We start from the raw sequence: 27,982 nt of genomic DNA, 5'->3' as shown, positions 1-27,982 counted from the left end.
AGGGCTGTGCCCAGGAATTTAACGTGGAGCTTTTCTTGTTAACAGTTCTAACCACTGCACCATAGTGCTGCTGTCACTACTTGAGTGTTGAACCCAACCACTGTGAGAAGGTCAGAGCCGTAACTCGACTAGCATGATGTTTGCACAAACACGGTGATGGCTTGTAGAGTTGTACTGGGAGAGACAAGTGGAACAAAAATTATGTTTGCCTCTCACCTCGGCCACACCATATTATATGAATAGCCTTGTAGAAAGCTGGCATCAGAAATCCTATTATAATATTAGAAACAAAAAAGGAATTATGTCCACTGTGTCCACTTATTAAACCTATTTTCTAAAGAGGAAAGAAAAAGGTAACATGGATATTCAGTGTTTGTTTTCTTGTCAAAATTTTTTTTAACAAATAAAAACTTATCCAAAGTAGTACTACCACGGAGGACACTGGGATTATTTATTTATTTTTAAACCAATGTTGCAAGTCAATAACATTTTTAAAGACCAGTTTCAGTATTTTTATACCTAGATACAACCTCTAAAATACTTCAGTTCTTAACCACTTTGCCTGTTGTGTGTGTAGCACCACAACAGGCAGAAAAAGGAACAGTTCCTGAGAAATCTAATCCTTGTATAAATGAGCTGCAGAGGACAAAAGCTCCCTGTGAGGGATGACACCATCTCTGTGTGTGTGTGCAAACAACCGATACCTTCTGCTCAGTTGGATTAAACAATAATAAGAACACTTATCCACTGGGGCTTGAGTAATTGTAAACAGGACTAAACAAAAATGAGGAGGCTTTACTGTTTCACATTAGAGTTCTTCCTGCTTACAGGTATGTACTCATCTTTTTGTGTTTAGGTACAATACAGTAGTTGCTTCCATTATGACATTGTTTTTTTAAAATGAAAAGACCAATGCACTCATTTATTTCGAGTACTTTCACAGCTCTCAATGATGCGACACACTGCCACCATCATTAACTTAATAGTTTTTTTTCTTGCTTTTTATCTGCCACACCGGGGTTCGTATTATTACAGGTACTCTGTGGAGTTTTGAATGTACACCATAAGTTTTGCTTGCATTCAACTGTCAAATAAATTTCTTAGTGCAGGAAACAAGCAAAATCCTTGGTAACATTTACGTAAGTATTTTCTTAGTGCAAACACTACATTGTTAAATTGGCTTCTTCTCCTTTTTTATTTTCCGTCACATCGCTTCAACGTGAAATTACTCGAAATTTCCAGACCTCTTACAGGTATTCTCATACTGAGGAGACAGAGAGAATTGTGATTGATCACTGGGCTTCTTAAATGTGTTTTTTCAGATTCCAGCACTAGAAAAATGTATATATTGTAAAAAAAATTGTGTCATCACTGCATTATTGTTCATTTAAGAGTGCAAATATGATTACTTAAGGGTGCTGCTGAACAACTGTCTGATAATGTACAACACCCATTTAGTGTTGGTGTAGGTGCAACCTATAAAAAGGTAAAATCTGACACTGAACCATGAATCAGTTCTGGTGCTACAGGTAGTCACTGAGGGATCACTAAAACATGTGGAAAGAGAGAAATAAATGCACCTTAAATCTACTCTGTCCATTGTTATGGTTTTCTGCAGACAGCTGAGATTCTCATCGCATTGTCCTTGTCCTAAGAAAACATGTTGACATGGGGAAAACCCATTCATCTGAACAATTCTCTACAGCAGCCCTTGTTGTCAAAAAACCACCATACCTCAATCATGATATAAAGACTTGTCCTAAAAGTAGGAAGAATGTCAAAAAGTTTTTGCAGATACCCCATAACCAGAACTGATGGCACTTAAAGTGTTCTGTAATTCCTCCATATGTCCTCCAGACTGTACTTTTTGCACTGTAGCTATAATTATAGATGCAGATGTTGACATCTAAAAATACTTCTTAATTAGTAGCAATCCCAATTTATCCCCGAACACTCTCTCCAACTGTCCGCAATCACTGAGGGAGATGAGCACAAATTAAATGGGGGCAAGAGCACTCCCTTCAATCATCAAAACGGTGCTAGAAGTACACCTGATCTCTTCAAAATTAGACAGTAGTTTAGATAGTAGGGTGTAGCCTACATTACTAATTAGTCTCAAGTATTTTTTACATGAGTGTTTAGGGAGGACAGCCATTGGGGAAGAAACCTGAGTAATGTGCTTTGTTTTTCCTTTGCAGTCAGGGCAGATGAAGATTTCAAAGGTTACCACACAGGACAAACAAAAGGCACAATTGTCACAAAAGATCTGCTTTTGAAAAAGGAAAACACAACTATACACACAAAAGCAACAACTATAGAGAATACACATCGACACCCTGCAGTGGTGGTGACCGCCAAGTTTCCAGGGGTGGTCTTGTTTGACACCAGGCCAATGCCACCTCAAGAGAGAATACAAGTCACAAAAGCATCAGCTATTATTGCCTCATTGAGCGGAGAGAGTTTTGTTTCCAGAAATGGGCAAAACTCTCTCACACCAACAACAGACAATTCATCAGCTTTGAGGGTTCCCACTGAATCAGAAATCCCACTGATCTCTAATTATGAAAAAATTGTTTTCTCTTCTGCACAAGCTGCATTTGAATCAATGATGAATGGCACCTCTGAGCCAGAGGTCCATTTGTCCGCAGATGCGGAGAAAGCCTCTCTTTGGCTTCACACTCCGCTTGATAACAGGAATCAGAGAAACACTGACTCTATTACTCTCACATCTGCTGATGGAGGGCCAGGCGATCCAATCCTATCTGCATCTCATCCTCATGTAATTGATAACCTGGCCATGCTGCGTAATGACTATGATGACAAACGATCTCAAGGCAAGGATGAAAAGGGGATTTCAAACCTGGGAAGAAATGAGTATCTGTTGGGTACAATGCAATCCATCTTCCAAAATGATACAGCAGAAGATGAGAGGAAAGTGAGAGCAAACACTGTGACAAACTTGTGTTTGACCTGCCAGAAAGATCGAACAGCATCCGCTGAGAAATCTGTGGCTCTGCATGCACTGTCACCTGATGCCTCCTCAGACTCTCTTCGTACAGAGGGACTCGCTTTATATTTCAATCAATTTTCAACCTCATTACCTAATTTACATCAACAGTCAGCTGGAGAGCCAGATGAACAGAACAAAGACATAAGTCACCAAAACATTATCATTAACTCTAGTTACAGTGTGAGGGAACAAGCAGTTTTATCCCTCAATAAAACTGTGAATAACAGTGACAGCATTTTGAATAATTTCCAAATCAAATCTTTTTTCTCAGATACAGGAACAGTCGCAACCTGACACACGGTCTCTTGTGGAGATGTCATCAGTAACACAGAAAGACACCAAGAAACAATTGAGGAACACCTATCCTAGCAGAACTTTTGTCACTGAGAGACTGAGCTCAACAACCACAGCGCTTTATCACTCATCAAAGTCTGGAAGGAAACCAGAAACCAAAAATGGAGAACAAAATATGTTTGGAAAAGTGAGCATCAGGGACCAACAGTCAAAACTGATGTATTTCTGTGAGAATAGCAAAAATACTTCCCACAGTCTCTCGACAAACTTCAAACATGTATTTATCCAAAACCAAACCTTAGAGTCCAGCAATGGGACAGTAAGCAACACTCCTGTCAGCGCTGAAGCTCCCCAAAGAAGTCAGAAAAATGTTCCTCCAGAGGCCAGTGATCACAGCGCTACATCATATCCAACTGCAAGAATGAGGGTGATTGAAACCCTAAGCACACCCTTCAGCCTTAGTGGGTCAGCCACTTCTGCAGTCAAAAGTCCTGAGTCCCACTCTCTGACAGGAAGAACTGATTCCTCCATCTCCATACTGAAAAGCCAAACACCAGCTAAAACAAACTTTCAGACTAAAGAAACCACATTGACTTTGTTGCCAAAGGATTCTGTCATCAAGTTTGCATCTGTAACCACAAAGAGACACCTGACAGATAAGCAAGACTCTCAGACATTTAACACTGTAAACAGCACTTCTAAACCCTCCATTGTTGAGCCTTCAGCACCAGAGAAAAAAACAGTTACGAAAGAACTGCAAACTCCAACCATTGTGCCTGAGAAGTTGTTTTTTTCAGAATCAAGACGCAACTTTGATGACAACGCGTCCATGTTGACACTACCAGCACTGTCAAGCATGTCCTTCTCTGAGGGACTGACAATGAGCAGACTTTTAGGGACTCCATCAAAAATCACTCAGGACAGGGCTTTTGATGTTAGCAGTGATTACTATGTGGCACCAATGCACCAGTCTTTTGCAAAACATGACAGGGATTTAATCACTGAGTCACTAACAGACCATAATCTGAAGCTGGGAGATAAAAATGAGCAGGTGTTGACTGCAGAAAATGAGGACAAAGAAACTATTAAGATGGAAGGCGAGCATGGCGAAGAAATTAAGTTGCGGGAAGAAGAGGAGAGCAGGGAAGATGAAGCACTGGAGAGCAAAAGAGAAGAAGTATTTAGATCAGATAAGACAGAAAGCAGTACACATACAGACAGGGATGGGGAAAAAATGGAAGAACATAAGGCCAAGACAAGTAGTGAGGAAGGTGGGGCACCATTGGAGAGGAGAATGTAACATTGAAACAAAACAAAGATCCAAGAGAAGGGGATGTAAAGGACAAAGAAGAGGCTGAGACAAAGGAAGGAGCAGAGGATAGAGGAGAGGAAACAGAGAGAAAGGAAGACATTAAACATAACAGAGAAATTGGGAGAGAGGACATGACAAATTTTCTTGTTGGACCTACTACTAATTCCAAAGAACTTAACAGAGACAAAGGGCACACTATTAACAACTTGTCTTGCTTCCACAGTGTGATTCAACAGCTGGGGGCCACTGAGTATAAGGGCATTCATCTGGGTGAAAATATTGCACAAATTGCAGAAATGAAAGATAAGCCATTTTCCAACAAAGTGACAAGCGATCACAGACCACTACACTCAACTCTGAGTCCAAAACTTTCAAGTATGATATCGCTTCCAAAAAAGCAATACACATCGATTGAAATTCATCTGTTCACCCACAGGGCTATGCTTACAAAGCAAAGAGATATGTCTTCACTTACTGAAGCAAGTACTCAGAACAAAGTTGTCGAAGCTACACTTTCTGTGAACGCTGAACCAGAAATGGTCCCAAAACTCTCTCACACATTAGGAGTTAGCAATTCAAATTTTAGCAATACAGCAAAACCAACAACTTCCCCACTCAGCAGTACAACTAAATCAGCTCACCCTGTACTAAACAGTGTCTCTAATATGATGTCACTCACCACCCCACGATTAGCAATCACAGCTGGGTTCCTGAGAGCTCAGTCCCACTTTACAGTAAATAGCTCTACTCTCAGTGCATTAATTATTTACAGCATTTCAGATCATAGGCATAAATTTAGTACTTCAGTTTCAAAGCTAAATTCACTTTTAAAGACCATGAATGAGAGTGAGCAAACAGAACACAATGAACCAGCAGCGTATATTTGAATCCAGTGTCAAGGACCCTTTAACCTCTAGCATGATTGAAGAAGTGCATACATCTACTTCAGTGAATCCTGCTCCGCCCCAGCAGATGAATAATAACTCATCTGCCAGGCCACCCGCAGCTGCAGCCTTGTCATCTGAGGCCCACATCTCCATAGGCCAGCTGCAGCATCACCAAGGGCAGTCTGCCCCTCAGATAAGTCAGTTGTCCTCCTCTTTCAACATGACTTCAGGCCAGCCGTGCTCATTTAAACCGTCAGAGCAGATAGTCCATTCAGATGCTTTGCATGCTCCTGTTGATGATAACAAGCAGAGACCTGTACAGACCTTAATGCCATCAATGAGCCCTAAAGCAAAACACGATCAATTTCCTCTCAGCAGCATGTCACCGCTGCTAAATCTCCTGCTGTTTGGAGGTGACAGTTTACCTGGCATCCATAGCCTGACAGGACTAACAAGATCAACCTCAGAAAAAGAAATATTGAGGGCCACCTCCGACGCTGGATATGCAAATAGTGGAAGTGGCCATGCTGGGTCCTTGTTAGGGACTGCTGATGAGACAAATCAAACTAAAGAGTATGACAGTGTGCAAACTCCTGTGACCTCGGCAGTAAAGCATTCACATGCAGTCACAAGGAAAATGGCAGAGAACAGAGATGAAAAGAACATTTCCCCTTTTATAGCACAAACAGTTGGCAGGAGTAAACACCATGCTAATAAGACTGATGAATTCAACTTTTTGTCTATAATACAGACCGAGAAACTAGCGGTAAAAAACACTAATGAGAATAACCCTAATGACCTGCTGAATGTAGATGGCACCGATGAAGCAAACAATACAGGGAAAACTACCCTAAAGAATAATCATCTGTCCCAGATAGAGGGTTATGGTGAAACAAGCACTAAAGCCACAGTCTTTACAATGCAGACCACACACAGGATTGAGCAGATAATAAGTGAGGATTTTGTGCCCTGTTACGAGTAATTTTGCTATGCCTGTGCTTGACACAAATGATCGAACTGGCACAACTGCATTTGTTAAGTCAGATAGTCTGCCTGAAATACAGCCTAATGATGTGACTAACAATCCTATTTCTATGGTGCATCACCCAGAAAACACAACTGAAAAACAACTTGATCCCTCCACACCACAAGGCACTGTGGCTAAAAATAATATTCCTGCTCCACACAATTTCAGAAGTGACCTTAAGGTCCCCAGTATATCCACAGAGCAGATTGCTGACCAGATAATGGATGTTACCTCTGCATTTCAGATAACCACTCCTAAAACCAATGATTTTGTGTCCCTGGCACCAACTGCTAGCATAAGCAGGCCTATTGTGTCCACAGAGGCTCATGAATCAGTGCTGACCACTACTGAGAGTATGCAAGTTGTTATTGAAAAGTCACCTCAGGTTGCAGATGCTGAGCATATGGCACAGTCCAATAGTCATATTGAGTCTTTGTCACTGAGAGACCCTCCCACAGCTCCCACTACTGGAGAACTTACCCCTGTGGTGAAAAGAAAAAACACAACAGAGACTCAGAGTGTAGAGCAGCCTGAGCATGAAATGTCTGTACAGGCTATAGTACAAAGCCAGCATGCTCTGCCTGGTGTGACAGCAACAGTAGCACCTACCACTCAAATTGTGCAGGGTGTCCAAGCAGATTTGTCCAAAGTGACCCACAGCACTGGAGGGGCACATGACAGAACACACACCACAGCTAAAAGAGTGAAATATTCATCATTTAAAGATTCTCCACAGGGGAGGACTTCTGCAGTACATACATCTGTTACAGCAGTCCAACATAAGAAGCATGCATTACCTGAAAAGACCTCAAGTCAAGTGATACTTGGAGGTGTGACTGTCCCACCTACAGGGATCTCGCCTACAGAGATTATTAATAAAGCCAGCTGTGGCACAATTGGCTGTGCTAACTCAGGCGAGACTACTAAAACAACACTTGGAGCAGGTGAGATTGATCATACTGCTGCAGAGAAAATGCATAAAACACAAGCTGGAAACACTAGAGATCATTTCAATGCGCCGCACGCTCCTGACACAAAACCAGAGAGTGGCAACTGTAGCACTGACTGCCCTGTACCTGGAAAGGCTACACCACAGGCCACCAACCTCGATTATGCGGTGCTTTCACCAGCCACCAGTAAATCTGACCACAACCGTGCCAGTACTGATGCCAAGAGTATGCCAGGTGAAACACAGAGAGTACTTATTGAAGCTGATCATTTGGAGCGACATGGGACACAGCAGCAGGTTAAGTTTGCAGAGAAAACAACACAAATACCATCTCAGAAAAAGACCTCTGAGGCTCAGGAGGCTATTGCAACAAAGGTCACTTTACCTGAACTTGAAGCAAATACAGCAGAGCCCACTGTTAAGTCTGCTGAGAGAACACTGCCTGCTGAAAAAAATTTGAAAACACAATTAAATAGGAGAGCAGCCAGAGCTGAGATATTTGAGGCACAAAATGCCACCAGGTCAGCACGTGCTGTGGCTAAAGGAGAGATGGCAGTTCAAGAGTCTGGGCGTAGGCTGTTACCACCGGAGATAGAGTCTGAATCAGAGCTGCCAAGCCAGAAACACAGGAGGACCTCACCTCATCTGTATCTCCCTGGGTAACTTTATTGTGTAGCTCTATAGTACTAACATTATTTAGTGATCACACTTTAACAAATTAAAGAACCATACTAGTTATTTTGCACGATTTATGTTATTAAAAATATTTTAATATTTTATAAGTCTGCTGGGTAAAAGTGTTGCATGCGCATGCCGTCCCTTAACTTTTCATTCTGTGTCATCATTAATCAGACATCATTTTTTCTTCATCCAGCTCTGTGGTTTATGTACAATACCTGCAAAAGAAATGACATTCCCATCAGCCTCAGGTGTACTTTGTGTACAGTGTCAATTAGCAAATAGCCTGCTAACACGCTTATGGTCTGTTTATTGCCTAAAACAAGTAAAATTACTAGTATAGTAGTATAGTCCTTTAATTAAGATCTTTATTTGATAAACTGACAATGCTCATTGTTTCCATTTGCAAACTGCAATAACTGCATTAATCTATTGCCAGTGTAACAGAAGTTTCAGATGACTTGTGTGGCAGTGGGAACTACACAGCAGAGATGAGTCTGAACCTGGGTAGAGGTGTAGAGCCTGGTGATGCTGTACCCGCCCTGGGGAACCTACGGGTGGTTATCAACCTGAAGACAAACAACAGTTGGATAGACCTTGAGGTCACCTCCTGTTGCCTGTCCCCCACCATCCAGCCCGACCTCACCAACTCCACCTGCTGCCTTTTCTCCAGGTACACAGGGGAGTCTGAAATTAGGTGGCTGGGAAGAGATTTTGTTTCTTTGTTGATAAGTGGGTTAGGGTTTGCTGTGTTTTCATTTTAAGGGGAAGAAAGGCTCAATTTGGGAAAAATAATACAAGGTCAAAGAGCATAGAAAAATGTATTTTCCTGTGATATAAAACTAAACACAGATGAGCAGAGTCAGCTACAGTACATTGACTGACTGACATGTAACTATCTGGACTGCTTTTCATGAAAAGAAAATCAAGCTCTCTGTCTCACTGAGTTTATATCTCATCTGCTGCCTGAAATTAGACTGTGGTTTTCAAAGTAAATGACAAACACCCAACCTTTGTTTTTTATGAAAAATATTATAAAATACATCCACGAATAATGCTATTTTCCAACCTCTGTAGCAGGCTTACCACAACCTGCCCAGGTTGCCACTGATTACAAACATGTTTACAAGAGACACAGTGTTACTATAATTCACATCAATCCAGGGAGTTGCAGTTACATTTTTAAGAGCTGGATATTCTCCGCTCAGTGAACAGAGGACTGCTGTAGGTAGATGGTGTTATCTCTCTGAGCCAGCATCACTCAGATAGATGGAAATGCAGTACGCTGAGAAAAGCAGCAGTATAAATGCACAACCTCTACACAATGTGTCAAAATGCGAATAGGCTGGCAGTTGACTTTTACTGTGTATCTGAAAAGAACACTTGTAAAAAGTACGTACACTGGGGACAAGTCTTTTTAATATGTACTACTTTAGGTGGAAGGAAGAGAGATAAAACATTTAACATCACACTGAAATCATAACAAATCTCTCCTTAGATGCAGAGTACACTGGCCAAAAATCAGCATGCTCTGGAATAAATTCTAGGTGATAATGTTGAATTTAAATACATAACTTATTAACATTAAATATCATGAGTAATGATGCTAATCTGACAGCAGCATAAAGTAAAAGCCGACCTTTGCCTAACATGATTTATTTTCTCTTAAGCTTTCGACTTAATTAAATCTAAAATATTGATGGCAAGCAGGACTGTGCCATTTTTCTGCTTTCATGTTTATTGATCAATACAGCTTCATTGGCATTTGGTGGCTGTAGCGATACTTAACCTGCAGGATATTCTCAGTCTTACTACTTTAACTTAAACAATTCACTATTGCTTTTAAGGGAAATGACTCAGCTAAGGTTACACTGTGTGTTTGTGTTGGTGCCTTAGGTTAGCAGCAGAGCCAGCAGGGATCACGCTGCTGCCCAGTGCCCTGTCAACCAGTGCCAGCTTCACCATCAGTCTCTTCCAAATGATTAATTACTCAGTAGTGTACCTACACTGTGATCTCAGCATCTGCCTGAGGAACCGCTCCGATTGTGAGAGGGTAAGGCTTGCAGTGGGTGCACGGTGTAATGAATGCGAGAGGATGAGAGAATGAGCCGCTGAGAGTGATTTAAATTTAGTGACACAGGGTTTGACACTGTGAAAACAGAGAGACAGACGAGGTGTGAACAGGCTGATGTAAATGGGCAGGGAGACAAGCAAGAAGGGAGACCATGGTGAGTGAGGAACTGGAGAAGAGGTAAATAAATATATGGCCAAATATGAAGAGGTTAAGTAATTTTCCTGAACTAGAAGAGAAAAGGAAGGGAGTAGTATGATTACATTATCCTGCCATAGGCATAGGAACCGTGAAAAAGAGTGATATGCACTGGCTAAGGCCAAGGCTGACAGCCAAAGACACGCTGCCTAAAACATCTATCATGTCATTATGCACTCTGAGGGTCACATAAGGTCTTTACAAACTTACGAAATAACGTGCGGTGTAGCAGAGGATGCTGACGCTCTGACACCAACTGCTGTCTCCTGCTGTTGTGGGAACGAGGTATCTGATTTAATAGGAAAAACTGAATCATCTGACAAGTGCGTGTTAGAGGGCAGAGGTGAAACAGAGGATAAACTCTGGAGACTCATTTTGATGTCTGCCTTTGCTGAGCACTTCTGCACCTCTGTCAACATTGTTACTTCTACTGTCTCCTTGTTTTCTAGTGTTACAAAGTTCTCTAAGATCAGTAACTACTTTTTTTGCTGCAGGTTATGGTCACTTTAAATTCATTATATTATGTTTTCACAGCTTTACTGATGTTTAAAATGCATTGTTCAAACTACACTTCATTATGTATATATTTTCATGCTTTTCCACCTAATCTGCAACAGCATCTATTGATCTTTTTTTTCTCTCCTTGAAATTGTGTTTCTTTCTCAGCACTTGATGTCAGGGTACATATTGCCCAGCAACCTTTCTTTTACATTCGAGCTATACACTACATCTCAACTAATTTGTTTGAACTGCTCCAACTCAGAGTAGACCAGTGAGATTAAAAGGAACGTTGCTTTCAAGCTAAAATCCTATTTCCAGCTCTCTATTTGAAATAGATGTTTCTGCTCCTGCCCTTTTATCCAAATAAAAAATACCACAAAGGAAAACAGGTTTTTAGACATATCTATCAGAGAGGTGCACCTGTATTATTTCAGTTACTATTTCTGTGTATTGTTCCTGCTATCTTTGATAATAAACAGGAACATCATCCTTCTTCCAAAAAGTTAATTACCTGTTAGCTACTCTATCATTTTTCATGCACATATGCGACATGTTTCCTTTGTCTTTTTATAGCAGTGCCTTCAGCAGAGGAGTGCATTTCCCTTAGAGGCTATTGTCACCAATCTCAGTAATCGCATATCCTTTGGTCCCATGTTGAAAGAAGTGAAGAACTCCACCTTCCCAGAGGAGATAGGTAATTATTAGCTGTGCCTTAAAACAAAAACGATCAATCTGAGATAAGGGAGCATGCACAAGAGATGCTGGTGGACAGGAAATGAGAGATGACCATGTCATTTATCTATAGCATGTGAGGAAAAAAAGCCATGTTGTTAACCGGCATATATATATATATATATATATATATATATATATATATATATATATATATATATATATATAGAGAGAGAGAGAGAGAGAGAGAGAGAGATAGAGATAGAGAGAGAGAGAGAGAGAGTTCTTCATGGATTTATCATGTAAAACTAGTCCACACTCAATAAAGGCAGGGTAACTGGATGGAAAACCCTAGAGGACAGAGCACACACCAATCATGACAGAAGCCTCATGTCAGATTACTGTATCTCTCTATTTGACTTTCAGATCCATCAGAGCTGGACCTGGCTCTGGTCATTGTCAGCCTGGTGGCTGGCTCCTGTCTCGTCACGGTGACACTGCTGTTGGTGTGGCTGGCCTACCATCGCCGGGCAATCTATCCGCTCCACTCAGCAGCTCCACCGCAAGCCTGCTGTGGCTGTCTGTGCCAAGGTGGTGACTTGATCCTACCGTGACCAAGGAGGGACCACTGCCAATTACAATGATCACATCCTCACCAAAATAGCGGCAGACAATTACATTAGTCAACAGACAGTGGAGCAGTCAATCATATTAGCCATAGAGCAGAGGCGGCTAGTCGTATCAGCCGGTATAGGCCAGACTAGACGATGAGGAGCAATCCAATTCACACCTCCTCTCTTAGGTGACACAGCTGTTGCAGTCAAATTTCACACTTAACCAAGAGCAGTCTATTATCATTCACTGAAAATAAACACCTTCCTCAAATAGAAAAGCTGCTGTGATCCCTTTATTTTCACTCAGTGGCAACAAATCAATACTCTTTGTATCCCACTTTGAGATTGATAGCTCATTAATGCTGGTTTAATATAATGTATGCATTCGTTGCTTGACAGTTATATCGAGCCCCTGTGATAGACTGTTTAGGGAAAATGTCTCTCATTGGTTTAGGGCTGTTTCAAGCTCATTTATTATTGCAAGAAAACATACAAGAACCCTCTGAAAATCCTTTAAATGTCCAATCAGAATGACTTATCATACCATATGGCAAATAAGGTAAAATGTACAGTCATTAATCATGATCTATGTAATAATTGATTTAACATACTCTATTCCAGTGGTTCTACAAAGAAAGAAACTGTGGGTTTTTTTTTAGTAGTTTCTCTGACCTGAATCCTTAATAACTGCAATGAAGTAATATATAATGGAAAAAGCTGTTTCTAGTATTTTTCCTCACATTGTATTCCTTCATCCATTTCACCTGTATACATGAATTAACATTATTTACTTATAACACTATCAACATTGTGATTTTTCTTTCCTTACTCGTGTGTAGGTGCACATCTATGCAGAAAGCTAAACAAACTTCCCATACAGGTTGAAGTCAGCAACTGGCTTGTGAGGTTTTCACCAAAAGCAATTGTGAACTGTGTACTATTAAAACAGTACTGGACCACACATTGAGCAACGGTGACAACATCTCAGAAAATGATTTCAGATTTTGCAAACAAGAGTTAGAAGAGTTAACAGAGTAACAAGGAAACTGGATACTTAAAACTATAGACTATAATGTCAGGTAATGAGTGGAAATTAAGCAAATTCAGAAAAAAAAAAACTTCAAAATACTACAAAAATCTTTTTACGCTCAGCTGAGGTGGAAAATTTGGTGTATCAATAACAGCAAAATGTGGTGCAATGGAAAGTGCATGGAAACAGGCTTAGTGAATGAATAATAAATTCTACCAAAAATAGCAACCTAAGGTTACAATGATTCTATTTGGTTAAAATTTAAATTACAGTTAGATGGAAACCTAACTAAAACAATTACTTAAAACAGTAAGTTACATAGAATGTGGTATTAGCTACACACTAGCCTTGTGCAGCTTGTATAATGGCTAGCTTTGTTAGCACTAAAGCTATACTAAAAGAGTACCTACAGATAGTACAACAGGGACATCTGGGAGTGTAAAAAAAGCATCTCAGTATTTATTTTGTCATAGATCTGGCAAAAGGGTCAGTGTTTACTGACCTGCTGGCAGGGTTTGCACCTGAAAACAGCTGCTGTTGTTGGAATACTGATTCAGAGTTATTTTACCTGACCACCACAGAAAACAATGGATCTACTTTAAATCGAAGTCCACACACATAGCAAGAAAGGTTTATCCTGGCTAATATCCAGCTAGATCAAAGCAGACACTGCTGTATATTAAGTGAGGTTTCAAAGATTTCGAAGGCATCTAAATAGATGATACACAGGTTTGAAGCAGGGGACAAAAGAGGAATATATTATCATATTGCAATTATTCCTTCTCACAAGTACATCCTAGACACCCTGTGCCTCATGATTCACTGTGTTACTTTGCTCTGTCACATACCTCGCATGTTTATAATTCTGCATAAATACAAGTGGTAAAAATATCTGCATTAGCTAAGATTTTGATTAAAAATGTCCAATGCTCTTGAGAGATACACAGGAACCAATTAATGTTCTAGGCTGAAACACACAGCTTACAAACCCTGTTCAAACTGCCCCTCCCCCCAAAATAGTTAATTTTGCTTGGTTATGTTTAGCACCGTCTACGCTCACAGAATATGGATGAGAGATACTGGAGTTAAGCTTGTTAGTTACTTGAGGACACGAGGGACAATAGAAAAGCCTTTGGCTCTAACCAGTCAACTTACCCAGTATGGTGGAGCCTGCTAATGCAATTGGCTGAGCTGAGAGATGTTGGTTCCATCAATGAAGACAGACGTCTCCCCTCAGGTAGCCTATCAGGAATCTGATCACGACTGCCTGGTTTTCATTGGAACATCAATCCATGAGTCTGTCCTAAATAATAGTGTGAGTTAGTGAAGCATGAAACTATGGCTGTCAGTGAATGTTAAATTCATCTATTACCACGCCTGGGTACATAAAGGCAGAGAGTTGAAGGGTTGTGGAACACTGTGTTGGAAGAAGTTGACGCTTAAATTAAAGTAATCTGCAGAGTATTGGCCAGTAAAAAAAACATAGATGGTGCAGATACAGCAGATACCTGTGACAGTAATAGGTTTCAGTGTAGCTGTGAATGGCTTGCGTGGGGACAAACGCCATTCAAAAAGAACTGACTCTGTATTTAATGATGGTGCTCTTTCATGTTTTTACAAGTGGGTATTCTCTTCACATCTTCTCATATTTCAGCTTCAAAAATTTTTGACAGCTGATTGTTTCCATTTTGGGTGGACATGTATAAATGCAAATCCTCCCACAGATGTGCACCCTCTCTCTGTCACAGCAGTGCAGCATGAGCCAACAGATTTAAAAGGAGAGGAGGGATATCCTATTGAAGTGAAATTATTGATAAATATTTCTAATCATGTTTTAGAAATGAAAGCCTGAACAAAGAGCGACCTCAGACCACAGAAAAAAGAGAAGAAATGACAGCAGAATTCTGACCGGTAGATGCTCTCTCATGAGACATACTTTATGGACTGAAATCCAAATGAATCACACCTACATTTACAGTTCATAAAAACTGGAGAAATGGCAGAGATAATGGGAGATGGACGGCTGCCTGGTGAGAGCTGAACATAGGTTTGAGTTTGTGGTTGAGATTTGCGTCATGCTCTCAGCAGGAACCATATTGAATCTAAATGTGCTCTGTGCAAGGAATGAAGAAACCCAAGGGAGATGGCCCAAATATTTATATGCCTGCCAAAGCTACTAGTGGCCCACAGGAACAATTTCTATATGTGTGTGTGTGTCTATAAATGTACATGTTGGAGTTACCACAACAGTTCATGTCTCTGGATAAATTCAGCCATAAAGGGGGTTGAGTGGTGGTAAAATATAACTGACGAGCCCATAAAACGGAACTGCAGGTGGAAATAAAAGGGAAGGTGAGAGAGGACATCTTTGTTTCCCCATCTTCTTGAATGAGTTTCTTATTACCATAATCCTCCCAACATAAGCCTGGCAGTTTAAATCTCTCAAAGAACACCCCGCTTTAATGATGCAGAAAGATGAAATCCACAATTTTTGGGGTATAAGAGAAAGTCGAGGTAGAGGGCAGTGAATGTTCTGACACACTGGGAACTGGAATGGTTGCAGTTCACACATCATGGTCCTCACAGCATCGGGAGATACACTCAAAGTGAGCTTGCAGCAATGCTAAATTTACAATTCTTCATCATTTTACTGTGTGCCAAATGAGTTGCATGACCAGCTCCAGCAGAGAATGAGACAATATGTCATTTGAACTAAATAGTCTTTCCAAAGACAGAGGCAGCGAGTATAATGAAAAATGAAAAATTCCCTTCCCTTGTCTGTTGAAAACAATAAGCCTCCATACACAAATCAGTTCAAAAGCTTTTAATCTCATTCTGTTTTCTATGTCTCTGTGTTGTAAACAGAGAAAGGAAAACCAGCCAGACTGCATGTAAGTAATTATTAAGAGAGACATGAAGCTCAGCTATGGCTACTGTCATAGCAGAGTCTTTCTTTACACATAATGAATGCTTGGGCTTTGCCAGCAAAGTACTGAAGTACATTTTTAACATAATTTATTGCAATTCATTAACCAGTTTAACTTTACATTATTAACAAGTGCAAAATGTGAATATGATATGATATGATTATCTTTGGCTTGGTTTGAATTTTCACTCATTGTTTTAACTTTTTAAATTTTTTTTTGGAATTGTTGCCATAAAAAGAAATTGCTTTTTGTCCTTCACCTGACATTATGTGATAACAACAAAGTAATCCTAATGTGTTTGTACAATAGTTTGGAAAGCTCTGAAGCTTGAAGCTGGCATTTAAATCAGTGCCCAAACCGTCCAGAGAGTACATTTATCTCAGACAGGAATCTGCAGTAAATAAAGGCCTACACAAAACAGTTTCACAATAAACTGATAAAGAATATTGACTGATATCACTCTCGTGTCTATATGGAGATGAAAATTCAGACAGCAGCTGGTTAGCTTTGCATAGCATAAAGACTGGAGACAGGCATAAACAGCTAACCTTACTGTGTCCAGAGATAACAAAAGCAGCTTACCAGCACTTCTAAAGCTCTATTATGAATATGTTATAATTCATTTGTTTATATTTACATTTACTCATTTGGCAGATGCTTTTATTCAAAGCAACTTACAAGTGAGAGACAACAGTAAAGCTTCAGGGCAGTGGGAGACCTTGAAGTAGCAGCAGGAGACCTTGAAGAGTTTAATCCATTTTAAAAAAACAAAGTGCTAAAATTATAAATTGTTGTGTGTTATGTGCATGACTATGCCCTGGCTTGGCTTTTGGGAGCAATTTAGGGTTCAGCGTCCTGCCCAAGGACGCTGGGACACATGCATGGGCAAGAGGAGCTGGAGATCAAACTGTGAGTGACCCGCTTTACCTCCTGAGCCACAGCCACCCTGTTTCCCTGGTATTCTTGGCCAGAAGCCGTAACTTCCTCTGCTGGCTGACAGTAACAAGAATACTCCCCCTCCCCTTCTGTAAAACCACTAAAAACATAAAACCTGCTGAGCTTTAGAGGTGCTGGTACGTCGGGTGGACTGCTGCCCTTGTGCAGAGACAGGTTAACTGTTTCCCCATGTTTCTAGATTTTATGCTGCGTTAAAATAACTGTCTGCTGGCTGTAGCTTCATATTCAACTGACAGATGCGAGAGTGGAATTGATCTTGTCATCTATGAAGCTCTCAGCAAGTAAGGGAATAAACATACATTCCAAAATATTTAACTATTTGTTTTGCATGTGAGAGTATAAAAAAACTATAATAATATGTATACAGGATATGACAAGGCTTTCTCAGTAATTAGCTCTATTTTAGTTTTTGTTTTCTTATCCATAAATCAAGTTATGTTAGATATTACTACCACAAATGTGCAGGTGCATGCGGGTTGTACACGTACGTACACGTACACACTACACACACACACACACACACACACACACACACGCCGCGCGTACTCTGGTGCTACAGAGAATGGCCATATTCTCAAACATCAGACTACTGAGCCGCTCCACTGGAGCTGCTGGGGGTTAAGTGCCTTGTTAAAGTGCAATTTGATATAAGTGAACGGTTCATTAGGCAGCTCATTTGCTGTATATACAGACCCAAGTTACAATGGGCAAATCTATCATATCAGCTTTCATAACTGATACTCTGATGGTGCTGAATCTACACATTTCTGAGGACATGTTCGTGAGTTACTCTTGGCATTGGAGGTGAAAGATCAAACATCACACAGTATGACTGAATGACTAAAAGCTAGGTCGGCAGCCTCTGCAGCTGAAAACCTGCTTTGCAACATTTCAGTGCAAACAAGTTCTGCAGGTCAGCTCCTCCCACAGAGGAGGTGTAGTCTAGTATGTATGTGGCTCCACATGCCTTTCACACGGCCGGCTGCCACTGGGTTTAATGTGCATCTATGTTCTACGGCCTTCTCTTTCCCTACGTGACACACAAGCTCCTGCTGTGCTGCTGATTGAAGTTGAACTGGAGGATAAACCCTGTTTATGTTCAGGATTAAAGAGTGAGTGTGTTGTGGGGGCTTGTGTCAGAGAGGACCTCTGTGCTCATGGATTGCTTTGACGGATTGCCTGGGGAATTCAGGAACTTCAGGAAGGATGACTTCGAGGCGAACTGGATTAAGGTGGCAGAATGTAGATTTGGTCAAGTCTACCAGGTCAAGCTCAAACTCTGGCGGGAAAAATGTGCCCTGAAAAGCTTTGACACCTCCTTGTGCGCAAACAACTCTTACAGGTGGGACTTAAACTATGTAAGCTAGCACAAATTCCTTACTATTGAACTTAAAGATTTTCATTGATCTTGTGATTACTCTTTGTGCATTTACAATGTCTGACACAAAAAATGATGTTTCCATTGGTCAAATTACAAAATATCTATTTAATGGCAAAAAACATCTATGCTGACCATTATTTTTTCTATCACAGGAGAATAATAGATGAGGCATCCAACATAGCCAAAGTGAAATTCAAGTACATTACGTCCATCTATGGACTGTGCAGTGAAGCCAATGCTGTCGTGATGGAGTACATGAGTAATGGATCGCTGAACAATCTCCTGGCCAGTCACACTTTGATGTGGCCTAAGAAGTTCCAAATGATTCACGAGGCCTCCATGGGCATGAATTTCCTCCACAGTATGAAACCTCCACTACTCCATCTTAACCTCAAGACGTCCAACATCCTACTAGACGATCATCTCCACATCAAGGTCAGAGAAACTCAGCAAAAATGGCATAATGAGGCTGTTGATGCTTACACTGATCTCTTGACATTTCTGAGCTCTACAGAGCAATGTATGATAATTCTGTACAGTGGAATTGTTGTTTTTCTATTAAGATTTCAGATTTTGGTTTAATCCACTGGGAAGAGGGCATGAGCAAGACATTGTTCATGGAGCATCTGACAGCAAGAGGGAACATAAGTTACGTTCCACCAGAGACTTTCACTCAGTGCCCCAATCCTCCAGGAACTGCCTTTGATGTTTACAGGTGACTAGCCAAGGGCATTCTTGAAATTGCACCATCAGAGTCACTGCTTTTTTTCTGATTCAGTGCACAATCCACACAGTGTAACCTTGCACTCTACTGTATATATTTCTACTCTATTACAAGTCACCGGGACATATTCTATATAGTCTACTCTGGTCTGACTCTTTCTTACCCTTTTATATTTATTGGTTTTATCTTAAATGTGTTCTTCCTGAAACAAACAAACAAACAAGAAAAACAATCAAATTTTTATTGCCTTTTATATAAAAGGATTGCCACAGACTTCAATGCAGGATGTTGCAAAACTGAGATGATTAGGGCTGAAGTGCCTCTTTCTGCTTTCATCTATAGTTTTGGAATTGTGATGTGGGAGATCCTGACACAGCAGAAACCATATGCAGGTAGGAATTAATTCATTTAAAGTGCCTCACATCTTCATATCTGACAGATTTATAGGTGTACTTTTAGCAAGGACTTATCACAAAACAGCATAAGGGTCAGGGGTCAATGTCATCTTCCTGTTTGCTCACAGAGCACCAACAGCCTTAGCCCTCCAAAATATTGTAAATAACCATGAAAAAAAAAAACCCACAAAAAGTGAGAAAAACACTCACTCAAATGGTCTGGTAATGTCTACTAATGGGTATAAAGCACTTCAGTAAAACAACATGCTGAAAGATTTATTAGTGCAGAGGTTACAATAATAGAAAGACACATACTGTCCATCATCCCTCAGCTTAATTCATGGCATCCCTGAAGTCAAGGTTTGTTTTCACAAACTTTTTACTTAACAATGACTGAAAACTTGTTTTGGTGAATTGTGTTATGTGAATTTGACCTCAGCCCATCCACTAATTATCTAAACCAAAGCCACAATTCAGCCCAACCTGAGCATAACCATGAGGTAACATCTGAAAGAAACATTTAGACATTTTGGGAAATAGTTTTTCCCCGCTCTCGCAGACAGATCCATACAACTCCGTCTATTAAACATGATGCCAACAGACTCTTAGTTTAACTTAGCATGAGGACAGGAAAGAGGGGGAAACAGCTAGCCTGGATCTTTCCAAAGGACCAACCTACCAGCACCCCAAAATGAATTAATACATTATATCCTGTTTACTTCATACAAGTGTACAAACTAAGTGTAAAATTCCACACCTTGTGAAACCATTCTTCTAACATAAACAGGTAAACATGGTGTGCTGAATGAATTACAATATGTACAATACTAGAAGAAGAGTGTTCTCATAAATTTAGTGCACAACTCAAGAACTTGGCTCACAGCTCCTCTGACAAAATGTTTTGATAATGTCTAAAAACAAGTAAATCTGCTTTGCTCACTCTCTGCATGTGTTGATCTCCACTGAACCTCGTGTCTGACCTGCGGACGCAGGGTGGAGTGTGACCACAGTGCTTTTACAGGTGTCACATGGTAAGAGACCCTGTGTGGAGATGATACCTGACCAGAAGCCCCATGAGTGTGATCAGATAATCATGATCATGCAGCAGTGCTGGGAGCAGGATCAGAGGAAGAGGCCACCGTTCTCAGGTACAGCCGTCAAAAACAAAAACTAAAAAAATGTACTACACAGAGTTCCCAAAGCTATTGAGTTGGTGCTTTAACAGAATAAAAACTGATTGTCCAAATCAATTGAGATGAGAAAACAACAATAATGTTTTTCATGCATAATGAGTTTGAACAAAGCACCAATTTCAAGATATGCATGCAAATAAAATCTTAAATTCTCTAAACTTAAGGAATGATATTTGATGCACAGCTCTCTACAACAAAAATGTACCTAACAAAACAAAACAAGTATGTTGTCCTCTTTGGCTTTGTATGTAATTATCAGGTCACAGTTTAGTGAGAATGTTGTGATGCTTGAGTGAAATGCATACAGAGTGGTTCACCTTTGTTTAGACAAGCACTTATGGCTTGAGGAATCATGTTAATGAATACAAATGAGTGTCATGTTTATTCATAGACAGCAGCTATTTTAATTTGTGATGTGCACAGAAGCTCACTAATATTATTATTTTGTCTATGAAAGAATTTACCAGTAATTCATGCATGACTGTTCATTCGCTGTAGTGATGTAGTTATGAGAGGATCCCACTGGGTTTTGGAGTTGCAACTCTGAGAATATACACTTGCTTGACTGGGCAAATTCAGAACAGTCCCTGACAGTTTTTTTGCTTGCAGACACTGTGATGAAAACAGAGACTCTGAGTGAAGTCATGCAAGGCCCAAGGACCAAGGCACAAAAATGGTGACAAAGGACAGACATCAGATTATTCTTGGCTGGTTCCCCCGATACATGATGTGAGTTCAACTTGATACTCTGCTTGAATGGTACTGTAGTATCTACTGTAGCTACTCCACCTTTGCCAGAAAGGGTGGTGCAGGTTAATGGTATTGTAAGGAAGAGTGTGGGAATAAGTAACACAGTTTACACAATAAAAGACCACATTCCCACTAGCAGCTCTAGTAGGATGTAATTAGGCAAAGTGTGACTTTATGGTAAGTACCAGAGTTGCCAAAAACTAAAAAATACAAAAACTACCTTGTCATTATTCTGTGCAGTTATTAATACTAAATATGTGTTTAACTGTTGAGTCATTCACACCCTTGAACATTCATGCTCATATACAGTGCCAATTGATATATGTGCTTGTTAGCCACTTGTGATGATTGATGTCACAGATAATGACTTTTGAAGTATTTTCTTTCCTTCTTTTCCATTTCAGCTTGCTTTGCCTGAGATGCCTGACCTTCCCTCAGGTAAACACATGGTCAGGGTAGGGCAGGGCGGAAAATCTTGTTCAATGCAAATCCTAAATGGCTTACATTTAATAAGTGCTATTTACATTGCTGTCACATTTTTAATATTACCTTTAGTAGTGAAAAGACTAATCAACCATCAGTGAAGGAGAGAAAAAAAAAAACATTCAGGCAGCCTCTTTGATGCTTTTTCTCTGAAATGCTGACTAGATTATTAAATAGATGATTCACAATAGAAATATAAATGTACATTTGTTCAAACACTAACGCACAAGGTAAACATTTCCCTCCAGCGGCTGATAATGACTGATCACTACAGACTCTAGAAAGCTACCACTATATACATAAGCACACTGCTCTACACAATAAAATGTGGAAACTCAACTGTGATAAAGCAAAATTCATAAAAATAAAAGTTCCCATGACACACTATAACCATCATTTCTGCAGCTCTGTCTCTCATATAATTCCCTTTGCTTTCATTTCACAGATGACCAACATGCCTCAAACAGCATTCTCTCCATGCTGTCCAAAAAAGACTTTGGTAATTTCAGACAGTCTGTGAAAAAAGAGCACATACACACACAGCTTCCAGGGAAAAAGAGTCTCCTTCACTACACCGTAGCCAGCGGGGATGCAGAGAGTGTCAAGCAGGTCCTGAGTCTGGGTGCTGAAGTCAACTGTACGACTGCCAGAGGTTACACTCCTCTTATTATTGCTGTTCTGCAAAGGTTTGTATAAAAATGTATTAGCACACTGTTTAAGGAGTGACACAGGGAAAAGTCATTTGTGCCAGCAACTGGTTATTTTGATATTTTTGTCTGCAGTTCTAAGGTTATTCAAAAGTAAAAGTCATTCAGTAGGGCAGTTAGGTCATTCAGTTGGTCAACTTGGGAAAATGCACTCTCTAGTTTGTATGCTGAATTTGAGGCTAGACGCAGAAGATGGTTAAATTAGCTTTGCATATAAAACTGGAATCTTTGTTGGTTGCCAAGCAACATCACAGTGATGAAACATGGACTAAAGAAATATCAAACACATAACCCCCAGTAAAATAACAAATTGTTGTTTTGTCACTTTCATTTTTGTATAGACTGACAAACAAGATATAACATGTAAATCAATAAGCTTCAGAGGTGCAGGTAGATTAACTAACTGTATATCTGTGCTTCCAGCTAAAATAACCAGCTCAATATTCATATTTAATGGACAGACATGAGAGCAGTATCGATCTTCTTATCTAACTCCTGTTAAGAAAGCAAAAACTGTCAAACTATTCCCTCATAAGTTATAGACTACAGTAAGGATGAAACATATTTTCTACAGGCTTCACGACATCATCTCTCTGTTGCTGGAACATGGTGCAGCTGCCACCCTGGGAGATGAGGACCAGTGGACAGCGCTACATTTTGCTGCTCAGAATGGCGATGACAGAACTGTACGTCTCCTTTTGGACAAAGGAGCTGTGGCTGATGCCCGGGAAAAAGCTGGTTGGATGCCGCTCCACCTGGCCTGCCAGAATGGCCACGAAACAGTGGTGCGCCTGCTGCTTTCACGGCTGTCAGAGGAAGCAGTCGAAGAACAGGAGGAGGCACAGGGGAGGACGCCACTCCACCTAGCCTCCGCCTACGGGCATCTGAATATTGCCAAGCTCCTCCTCTCTCAGGGAGCGGATCCCAATGCTACCGACCACTCTCTTTCCACTGCTCTTCACTTAGCAGCTGACGAAGGCCACAACAGAGTAGTGAGACAGTTGGTGAAGAGTGGGGTGAGCACTGACAGTGCAGACAGCAGAGGATACACTCCACTTCACCTGGCTGCTCTGAAGGGTCATACAGGCATATGCAGGCAGTTGTTGTCAAATGGGGCCAACCCAGACTCCAGGACCCTCCAAGGCTGGACTCCCATACACCTGGCTGCCCTGAGGGGTCACGACGCCACGGTTGTCCAGCTGGAGAGTCAGGGTGGTTGTGTGAATGCTACAGGGGAGAATGGATGGACCCCGCTCCACCTCGCCTGCCACCAGAGTGAGCCGGAGGTAGTGGCAAAGCTCTTGGCAGCCAAAGCCGACCCAAACGTGACAGAGGACAGTGAAGGATGGACACCATTACATTTAGCCTGTACCAGTGTCAGTTTCCCAAGTGTCCTCCACTTAATTTCACATCATGCAGATGTCAATGCAGTGAACTCGGGGAAGGCGACACCTTTACACCTGGCTGCCCACCATGGCTGTGTGCCAATTGTAAAGGCTCTAATGCTGAATGGAGCAGACAGGACACTGCTGGACTCTTCTGGATCTACAGCACTGAATATCGCCCAGAGGTGTGAAAAATGGGAAATAGTACAACTACTGGAAAAGGGATGTTAAACGTGACTCTAGTTGTCCAATTTTGCCAGTAATTATTTTTCTGTGCCATATGAAGTCTTGCCATTGATGCCAAATCAGGAATTTCTATTGAAATCAATATATAATAGTGTGTAAAACCCTACAAGGTGAGCCAGCACATGGGGTCAGAATCAGGTGAGGTAGACTATAATGACAAAACACTGATTCTCCTGTGTGCTTTCCTGGTGAATGGGAATAATGCTGCAGCCACATATGGATGCAAATGAGAATATGAAAGAGCTGCCGTTATAATGACTTATAGAGAGATTCATTTGATTAAACCTGTCAAACCTTATGAAGACCATTATGTAATGGACTTTTCCAAACTATAATGCATATATGTTTTACAACAAGGCAAGATAACTTATGATTATCAATCATCCCCTGCAGACTGAGGGAAGCACTGCCCAGCTTATGCCACACTTTAGCACAGTGACACCTTATTAAATAGAAATGAAATGCATGGATTCAGGGGCTGTATTGACCTACATGTTCACAGGGTTTTCCCTGAAACCACAAGAGACTGATTCTGATGGAGGGGTGGAAGCTGAGATGAATCAAATGACTATAAATGAACAGAGCAGAATTAAATTTGACTTTTTTTGTTGCCAAACAAATGTATGATTTTTAAATGGTTATTTTATTATTTAATTCCAAAATGTCTATTTTTTTTTCTCCCTCAAGTGTTTGACCCTGAGTATATTTGGTGTGGTCTGTTAGCTGGATTTATCTCGCAGTGTTTTTGAATGTCAATGCTGAACCACCCATCCATCCTCTTCTAATCACTGGGGATTAGAAGAGGATTGCCATGTGTGTTGGAGTTTAAGATTCACTAAAATTACATTTGTTTGTGGTTGTGTAAAGCCAATCTAATGACAAATAATGCTTGAAAGTGCACACCCATGGACTTACACCAATTTGCAACCTTAACTAAAACCTAACTGACCTAAGATGAGTGTGGCTACTTCACAATAAAATCCATTAAAAGCCATGAAACGTAGCCATGGTAAGTTTAACAAAATGATAACATTGCTTATTCTCTCTGGTGCTGGCTGTGTTTTTACCCCCTGATACTTTAGTGACACTGTTTTATTATTTATTTCTGAATCATTTTTAGACAGCTATCAGGAACCTGCACTCACTTGGGGTGCCTTAGATTTAGATAAGCTAAACCTTGATTTATAATGTCATATGGTTTTTAATCAGGAGCCTGACAGAGTAAAGTATGTGCTGACTCTCACTGTAATTTGACCACTAGAGTTTGAAAAGCAGCTATCACATTATGAAAAGAGGCTCTCTGGAAAGCACCGTGTGCTTCAGGTTGGGTAGGATGATTTATAGTTGAAAGTATCCTTTTTACTGCAGCAACTCTCATTTGAAATTTATGAGGTTTTTCATGTCTTAAAAATTGGAAGCAAAACACATTTGTGTGATTGTATCTACAGTAAACAGTCTGATGACAATTTAACAGATGGGAATGGCAAAAGGACCACATTTATATAGTGCGTTTCTAGCCTTAACGTCTAATCAAGGAGCTTTACACTACGAGTCACATTCACACTCATATTCATACAGCATTTCTGTGTACACAGTGCCTTTCTAACACACACACACACACACACACACACACACACACACACACACACACACACACCGATGCTACATCAGGGGCAATCTGGAGTTCAGTATCTTACCCAAGGACACTTCGACACCTGGTCTGGGGATCGAACCACCAACCTTTTGATTAGCAGACAGCCGTTCCTCATGTGTAGAATCCACAGCTGTGTAACAGCGTTTTTGTCCTTCTAACATCCAAATCAAACTAGTCTTTGTGTGTTTAACTACATGGCTGTTCTGATGCCAGTGCCTGAAAAATTAAACCTACTTTCCCAACAACATCTAATCAGGCCTACCTAAATCAATGGTGCTGCCCCAACCTTTTTACACATATGGTGACACATCAGCCAGTAATTGGGTTTGCGGGCACCTAAACTAATTTTATTTTCTAACAGGAAGACAAGCAGGAACAAGATAATGTCATGTACGTCGCTGGTACAACAAACACTAAAGAACTAAGGAAAGAAAGAAGTGCAATGTGGTGTTTTCTTTTGTTTGTGGCTAACCAATTCCCTGCTACGTTCTTTAATAACACTCTTTAATAACTGCATTTATTTAGCATTTCTATTATTCATATGAAATAGAACAAAAGCTTAATGAAACACTTTAAAATGCTAATACACCTTTGTGCTCTTGCTTATGTTTTTTGCAATGCAATAATACCAGCTTGTACATTTATTTTAAATAAAATTAAATAGAAACCTTACTTCCTAATTGCTCTGACGGAACTGCAACTCACCATGGTGTATTTCCACCTATACAAATTAAAGATGTGCTGCTGCGTTCAAAGGCTCTAAAGGCTTTGCTATAAAACTCATCTGGAGAAATTTGCATACATAATAGTATTTTCAACAAGTTACACAATTAGATCATATGGGCTTGCTATGAGTGAGCTGCTTAATCTCATTCTCTGATGTTACTTAAACCCCTGCACACTATTTAGGCTGTTTACCAAAGTTTGAGAGCACAGATGTTATGTTTGCATAAAGATTTTAAAATGTTATTTTGTTGCACTGGTGCCTCTGACACACAAGAAGGTCTGTCCAACACTCACAGCTCTCATCTTAATGATAGGATGTAATCTGGCTACTTATTGGTATATTTAGCTTCTCAGAGGAGAGCCATTACGTGTTCTCTGCAGAGCCCCTCTTAACTGGCAGGGTTAAACTCACCACTGAGCTGTGCCCTGTGGTGTTAAGCAGCTGCAATCACGACTGATGCATCTGTGTCTTATGACCCAGGTGTGCCACCTCAGCAGGGACAAGCAGGCACCTAGGCAGGCTCTCTCTGGTCCTTGCCACCATAATTGATTGAGTGATCTATCATGTCCCCTTGGGGATGATTTTTCCAGAGTGATGATATGGAAAACATTTTTCGCCCCTGTCATCTCTGGGTGACCTCTCACTCTGCGAGATGACAGTGGAAAAAACACCCCAGGTCGGTCTCTCTACATCCCCAAGGTTTTTACTTGCTGATGCGCAAGTGGCTGCTCTTTTTCCACCTCGGTGAACCTCCATTCAGGGAGTGAAAGCATTTGGATTAAATGGCTTTCTCATCACGTAAATACCCTGAATAAGTAACCTAGATTAAGAAACAGCACATGGTTTGCTTTAGAAAGATGATTCTTAATTTTTGCCTGAAGGATTTAAAATGATTATCTATTCCTATACTGCAGAATGTATTTTCAAAGCAACTAAACTATTGCCACTGAATGGCCTTGTTTTCTGTGTATTCTTATTATCCTTTCAGCTTCCTTTCCTTGGTGTTGTCATGTTCTTGTGAAATGATTAATGGTGGATCTCACTGCTATCTCCCTAGCACGGAGCAGAAACCCCCCACCCCCCAAAAAAACACTCAGTAGCTTTACACTATCTGAATACCCTATACAACACAGTATGCATAGTTTAGCAGCGTCTCATACTGGGGAGGACTGTATGTCCCATCTGTGCTACAGTTTGTCAGAGAAAGTCT

The 27,982-nt window shown here is 40.6% G+C and overlaps 1 protein-coding gene and 1 long non-coding RNA gene across 2 annotated transcripts in view; one reads left to right on the top strand and one right to left on the bottom strand.

The window, feature by feature from the left end:
* Positions 1-27,982, bottom strand: part of LOC108886409 (uncharacterized) — a 37,059-nt gene that overhangs the window by 6,638 nt on the left and 2,439 nt on the right. The window contains exon 2 of the long non-coding RNA XR_007808947.1: positions 14,399-14,546. This is a non-coding gene — a long non-coding RNA (uncharacterized LOC108886409). The remainder of the gene's footprint in view (positions 1-14,398; positions 14,547-27,982) is intronic.
* On the top strand, positions 18,004-26,696 carry ankk1 (ankyrin repeat and kinase domain containing 1). The gene is given in 10 exon segments (XM_018681269.2): positions 18,004-18,469; positions 18,661-18,943; positions 19,072-19,223; positions 19,575-19,624; positions 20,620-20,775; positions 21,430-21,475; positions 21,477-21,549; positions 21,975-22,008; positions 22,499-22,739; positions 23,335-26,696. Coding segments are annotated over 10 exon segments (2,262 nt in total). The 5' UTR covers positions 18,004-18,284; the 3' UTR covers positions 24,377-26,696.

Source organism: Lates calcarifer, linkage group LG21 (genome assembly GCF_001640805.2).
Source record: "Lates calcarifer isolate ASB-BC8 linkage group LG21, TLL_Latcal_v3, whole genome shotgun sequence".
NCBI classification, from domain to species: Eukaryota; Metazoa; Chordata; class Actinopteri; family Centropomidae; genus Lates; species Lates calcarifer.
This window is presented reverse-complemented; position numbering and strand designations above follow the sequence as displayed.